General features: G+C 37.1%; 1 protein-coding gene across 1 annotated transcript; it reads right to left on the minus strand.

The window, feature by feature from the left end:
- Positions 1-447: 447 nt before the first annotated feature.
- LOC131785112 (transcription factor BTF3 homolog 4) lies at positions 448-6,491 on the minus strand. The gene is made up of 9 exons (XM_059101957.2): positions 6,353-6,491; positions 5,011-5,070; positions 4,232-4,345; positions 3,968-4,019; positions 3,398-3,454; positions 3,087-3,124; positions 2,278-2,326; positions 1,290-1,352; positions 448-699 (listed from the first exon to the last, which is right to left on the minus strand). Exons 2-9 carry the CDS (start codon positions 5,062-5,064, stop codon positions 653-655), a joined length of 474 nt encoding a protein of 157 aa, XP_058957940.1. The 5' UTR covers positions 5,065-5,070; positions 6,353-6,491; the 3' UTR covers positions 448-652.
- Positions 6,492-6,721: the final 230 nt, after the last annotated feature.

Genomic DNA, 6,721 nt, shown 5'->3' on the forward strand with positions numbered 1-6,721 from the left:
CAAGACTTCCAGACTTTAAGCCAGTTATATGTGCTCTCTTGGATGTGTTTGTTCATGATTAAGTCGTTATTACTTTCTCCTAACCTGTTCGCCATTTTGTTCTGTTGAGCCTTCGCAACTTTCCTGCCAATCTATTTAGAGTAATTTCAACCTACTGCACTCAGTTTCAACTTTCTGCATTGTTTGCGATCAATTAAGGTGTTCTCAAACCAATAAGCAGGCTGATATTTTAGCATACATATTATCATCCCCACAACCTAAGTTCCTAGGAGGCCCCAAACCACTTTTAAGAGGGATTTGGGCCGAGAGATCCCAATAGCTGTATCCAAACACATGCTTTATGTTTACATAAAAAAAAACACCTCTAAAAAAAACCAATGCTGTATCGTAAACATGGAATGCATGCAAGTAATTCAATTTATGCTGAAAAACCATCACTCCATAAAGCAACTTCCCATTCTTTTATTGACAGACCAATAAATTGCTGGCATATCAAACAACACAAAGAGTGTATAGGACACCACAAAAAATTGTCTTGTTAACTATTACATATACAATGAAAAAGCAGGCCAAAAAGTCTGTTTATTACTTGTGGTCAGCATATGTGTGGTAGCATCAGTTGTTAGATTTGGTCTTCCACACTGGGATCTTTTTAGACTCCCTCTGCCTTCGAGGGCTCATCAAAATTTTCAACGAGCTCTGTGGATGAAAAAAATATCACAATGAGTAAGAGAATGCAGTTAGCCTTTGAACTCCTAATATCTTCATATCAATTCCCCTCTCCTGTCAGCCCTACGTTTCATGTCTTGATAGCTCAGAGAACGTGGTTATCTGATTGATAATTATCCCTATTCTCATCACCTCAAGAGGGGTGGACAGAAGGGTCAATTCAACTCCTTTCCCTACCCTGATGAGGCCCAAGAGCCTAAAACAGCTACCTTATGTTACACTCTTAATTTCAGCAGTAGCATTGGATTGTGTAGTCTAGTCGTCACAGTGAGACTGACCTGGAGGAGGTCAGCAGAAGTTAAGGTTGTCTAAATGTCAGAAATGCTAAGATTGTTGAAAAACCAGTCCCTATTACAAACCAGAGATATTCTGAAGAGTGAAAAGAAATAGGCAGAAGCCTGAGAGAAATTCGAGAATGCCAAAGGTGAAAATAGCTGAGTACAGCAAGAGGGAAGTTTTCACCCCTCTAACCCTCAGCCAGGTGGTTCAAACTTTTTTTTTCCTGGTTATTAGTTTATTGGTTTGCAATAAAGTAAATGAAAAAAGGAGCAATGTCTCACCTGGGACATCGTCATCGTCAACCTCCTCAGTATGTGTTGGGACATGTGCACCATCTGTTGCTGCTAAAAGTGAAACAGCAAAACAGCTACTCAGTTACAAGTACATAGCTGTCAAGATTTCCATGCGAAAGTACCTATATGTACGTTATTAAGGCTGACTATTCCAAGTCAAAAGTGACACAACATTCAGAACCCTCAGTGTGACACAACAAGCCCAACATTCAGTTTAATTTGAAATTGTTGTTTGTTATTCAGTGCTCCAAAGGAATACTTTTATTCTGACAACAGCAAATGATTCAACATTTGAGATACCTACACTAGTCATGGTTTCTACATCTATAGAAATGCAACCCACATGAAGATTGTAAAATTATTTTTTTTTTCCAAACTGTTTAAATCTTCTCTACATATAGGCATCCTGTTTAAATGGTGATTTTATCAATTGCTGCTTTTGTGTTTCCCTTCATCTCTTAACCTTTTAGCTCCCAGAAGTGATTAACATGTGATTTCTCCCTGTAATATTCACACATTATCACGCAAACTGGTAATGAGAATACACAAACTTATCAAGTTGAAGTTGTTCTTTTGATCTCATATCAAATTCTCATAACCAATTTACATGGAAATGACTGTGTAGCAGCTAGAGGGGAGACTCAACATCCAGATCTTGGGAGTTTAAGGGTTAACAAAAATATTTTAGCTCACACTAAAACATCGGATAATATCTCTAGGCAACGTGGCAGGATTTGCACCCCAAAATATTGTAATTGTTTCAGGAATAAATGAATAAACATCATCTTTTTGGGCTATATTATCTCACTATTTTAGTATACACTAAAAAAACTATTTACACCAGTGTCAGTTTCTATCGGTGCTTTGTGGTTCACTGGGTAAATATCACTGGGTAAATATCACAGGGTAAATATCACTAGCCACCTCCATTTTAGAGATACAGTAAGCGGTTACTTATCAGATATCTTTGACTCACTTGGGAATTTCTCTGCCAGCTTCCTCAAATTGGTCAGACCTTCACTACTCTGGTAATGAGAAAAGTAATCATATTAGTGCATTTTGTAACCTTTGACTCCCTATCAGTAGAACTCATACTCTCCAGACTGTTCTCCTTGCATTTCTGATGATACTGACAAGGAGAATTTGTTTTGAAACTTAAGACCTCCTTAAAACGGTGATCATTTCTTTTATTCTCATGACCTTTGTATTTGACTCAAGAGTGACATTGTATTTCGTGTAGTGTGATCGTCCGGGTGAGTGTAGTTCTGAAAAGAACTGTTGTTAGTTAGTTAGTCACTAACAACAGTTCTTTTCAGAACTACACTCACCCAGATGATCACACTACACGAACTACTGATACTCCTGGGTTCAAACCATTTACTTTAGTGACATTGTATGGAGAAATTAGAAGCCAGCCACCCAAAGGGGTTAAACAGTTAACAATCAGCCATGATTAGTGACAGGTGTAATGTATTAAACTTAAACAGGTATGTTGTATGATATCTGAGTCTGTTTCTCTTGAGAAAGTTTGCAAAGCTTACAAATGACTAAACTACAAGCACTCCCCCCATTTCAGCGAGGTCTGTCACATGAGTAGAAAAGAAATGATGTTGGCGCACCTCTCTTTCAGAGTTCCAAGCAGTGAGCTAACATCTTTTTTTTCAATGATTCTTTTTGGACTTGCAAAACAGACTTTTCCAAGTGGCAGGGACTTCTCCTTATCTAACAAAAGACTAGCTCTAAGGACTCTAAGGAGTACATGTACAAGGATACAAGTGTACTTACCAACTGATTCAAAATTCCAGGAAGCATTTCTGCAATTGCTGAGAGACAAGCACAAAAAATATCAGTCATACAAGATTATAATTCATGTTATGGCTGGTGTACACATACATTTTACTACAAGTAACGTAAATAATAATGAACTGTTTTGATAATGTCACTACACACATAACTTTTTTAATGAACCATCCGTTACTCAATCAAGGAAATTTGTAGGCGAGAACAGTTTTGTTTTACACCCACCACATTCAGTCCCATAGTCTTGCAAAAGTACACCACATACAATAAAAAATTTAGTCTGTCATTATACTCACACTTATTTTCAGACTGACCAACCACAGCAAAAGTGTTTGACTGCAGGGAAGCTTGCACTAGGAGAAGTACAACAATTCAATGTTACATGGATTGCTTATTCTTCCCTCTTGTTGCTACACATTTCCTTGTAAATTAGTTGTGAGAATTTGGTGTTACATCAAGAAAACAACTTCTACACGATAAGTTTGAGTATTCTCACTACCAGTTTGCTATAATAGGGAGAAGTTACATATTTATCACTTCATAGAGCTGAAGGGTCAAGTGACAAATTTTGTGGGAAAAAATGATTAACTGCCATCCAAACAATGCATATTTAAGGTGTACCACAGAGAGGAGAGTTAAAAACCAAATGAACACTTTTGCTGTTAAACAAAGCAACAGCCAGAAAAGAAAAAAAAAACTCCAAGGGTAAAATTGAGTTAGCAAGAGTTTCCCATCGTAGAGGATTTAAAATATTTGGGTAAAATTGCACTTAATGCATGCAAGACACACAGTGTGAATCCTTGTTACTTTGAGAAAGTGAAAGATTCCAGTTATCAGGAGTTAGTTCAATAGATTCCTAGAATTACCTTTTGGATTAGTAAAATGAATGACCGTCCCATCATCCTTAATCATGTTTACCTGCAAAGGACAAGTAATTGGAACATTGTAACTGATGGAAAAAAATTTTTTTTCTCATACCTGATCCAACTTATCACTTGCAATGGACCATCAGTGATATCAAGAATGAGAATGAAATTGATCTAACCTTGTAATTGCATAAAAGAAGCAAGGTGAATGTACTAGAAGCTACTTGTTACATATGGCAACCATTATAATTAATCAAAATTTACCTCTTCAATTCCAGGAATTGAGTTCACAGCAAGCTTCTTGAGGGTGTTCTGGAGTTTCTTATCATCTGCTCCAGCTGTTCTGTGAACTATCTTCTTTTTTCTTCTGGGTGTGCCCTAAAAAAGTTAACTTAAATGTTACGCACTTTTTTTTTTTCCTGCAGCTTATATGGATAAATTGATGTTGAAAACTGTCGTAGCCAGGTTTTGCTCTGACGACAGAAACAGTTCAGGTGTTAAGTCTACCTTCAGGCTCTCTCCTTATTGGTAAAAGCCATTGGAGAATAGCTCAGCTGCCAAAGCAACCACATCAGAGAGACCCACTGCCTTTCTTTCTTTTTTTTTTCCCCGGTGTGCAAAACTATAGTACCTTTGATCAGTCTTGCCTATATTACATCAGTGCTGTCAACACACAAAAAATCAACTGTGCTGTAAGTCTGCACCTGAACATAGAAAATAACCAATGTGCCAACTGATATACTCCTTGCTTCCTTCTGATTGTCATGCTTTACATTGTAGCATGATCAATTTAACATTCTCAAAATTAAATCTCTTCTTTCACACCATCATATCACCTCTTAAAATTCCTCTTCCTTCTCATCCCATGTGGCCAGGATAAGGTGGTTTCCTAGATTCTCCAGAAGCACCAGCAGCCAGCACTGTAACCAGCTACTTGCTTCTGAAGCACCAGTAACTTATCTGGCTGCTACTGTTAAATTGTTTTTCATTTTTGTAATGTCTGGATTCTTGACAGTGTAGATGTACCTAAATAAACATCTTACCTTTCCTCCTATTTGAACCCCACTTTTTAATTTTGATAACTTTTCTTGGTTCATACTGGTCTGTCGAAAAAATCAGAACTTTCATATTACTCACAAATGTATTTTCTTTCTTAACATATTGCTCATCTAAAAAGCCCCTGGCCAACCATGCTATAAATGTCTTGGATGAGGTTTACTTTCTCCCCTCTTCCTCTCTCAGTAAGCACAATTCTATTCCAAAACTCATACCACATTTAAGAGAATAAATGAACAAGTTTTACTTCTGTGGAACATTTTACCAATTCTTCTGCTGTAAGGAAGCAGACCATTGTGTACATCAAAAAGCTTTAAAAAATTTCTTTCACCATTAGGAATTCAAGATAACACTCAAGGCTTTGGACAGCCTTGGCATAAAGTTTCAGAAAAACAAGCAAGCAAAGTAATTATCCAGTACTTTGCTGAAAAAGATTTCATCCAAATGGTGCCTGTAGCGCAATGCAGATTCATCTCCACTTGGTTATTCACCCTTACTCATGCCCCCTTACGCTGCAGGGTTCATCCAAGTATGGATCATCCAGAGTGGATTATATATAAATAGAAAAGTTACTCTGTAAATGAAAACAAAAACGTCTATAGTGTGAAATTTGGAGCAACTATAGAAAGCAGGGTTACTGAGGTCCATCTTGTCGATATCAACAGTCTTTGGACAACTAAAAATAACACAACTAGCAGTGGTGCAGTTCAATAAACTGTGTACAAGTGGTTTGTACTTAAATTTACCGCTACATTTTGTTTGATGTTTTAAAAAAAAACCCAGCCATCGTCGCGTAAATTTTGTTACCCACAAGAGCTATTTTCTGTCTCTCAGAAAACCCTTGCTTAAAAAAAAAATACGATTTAAAGAGGTCCATTTATAACCACAATAATACAAAAGCAATTTAAGGTATTACACAGGATGACAAAATCTTGTTCAAAATCCCACCTTCGGTGAGCTATTTCCGAATACTTATAACTTAAATTTATACGCCCAACAAAATCGAATACGCATCAGATATGGAAAAAAACAATATCTACGGTACGTACAGTTCCATCAGCTAAGAAGTGATCGTTTTGTAAGATCATTAATCACTGGATTACAGATATCGATAACACGAGTCCTTCTGTTAGCATTTATCATAAGGATTCCTTCCTCAACTTATACAGAAAAAGAAATCTTTATACAGATCGATAGTACGAGAACATGGTGCTACAGGGACAGCATGCTTCTTCGATTCGACAACATGGGAGAATTTTAGAATACGGTATTCGAAGAGGTTTTCGGCATTTCAAACTAACTTTTAAGCGACAGTTCATTTAAACTTACCAGTTAGTAATAATCTTAAACAGTAGTGAATAGAATTCCAGGTAAAATGTCATAAAAGAGTTTTTCCGTCGCTAAACACGAGGATGATTTGATCTGCACGATGGCGTAAGAGACCGATACTGTATTGCGCAGGCGTATATCGCTGACCGCGTTGTAATCGAGAAATCTGGGTATAGATGTTGAGACTCACACCCAGTCCTCTTGTTGACTCGTTGAATAATGAAAACTGAGAAGTGTACTGTCGAGCTGTCGCTAAGGAAATGAGTATTACTTAATAATCAATTATCCTTGAGGGTCTCGTTGAAGATTCACGCTCTGCCAGATATCAGCTATCACCCATGAAAGATCCAATATCTTTTAAGATGGATT

Source organism: Pocillopora verrucosa, chromosome 12, assembly GCF_036669915.1.
Source record: "Pocillopora verrucosa isolate sample1 chromosome 12, ASM3666991v2, whole genome shotgun sequence".
Lineage (NCBI taxonomy): Eukaryota > Metazoa > Cnidaria > Anthozoa > Scleractinia > Pocilloporidae > Pocillopora > Pocillopora verrucosa.

Bases quoted from the DNA above. Each gene is read 5' to 3' on its own strand.
- LOC131785112 (XM_059101957.2), bottom strand. From the start codon at position 5,064: ATGAACCAAGAAAAGTTATCAAAATTAAAAAGTGGGGTTCAAATAGGA. The intron at 4,346-5,010 runs GTAAGATGTTTA...TAACTTTTTTAG, and splicing joins GGGTTCAAATAGGAGGAAAG to GGCACACCCAGAAGAAAAAA. The intron at 2,327-3,086 runs GTAAGTACACTT...TCTCATTACCAG, and splicing joins CTGGAATTTTGAATCAGTTG to AGTAGTGAAGGTCTGACCAA.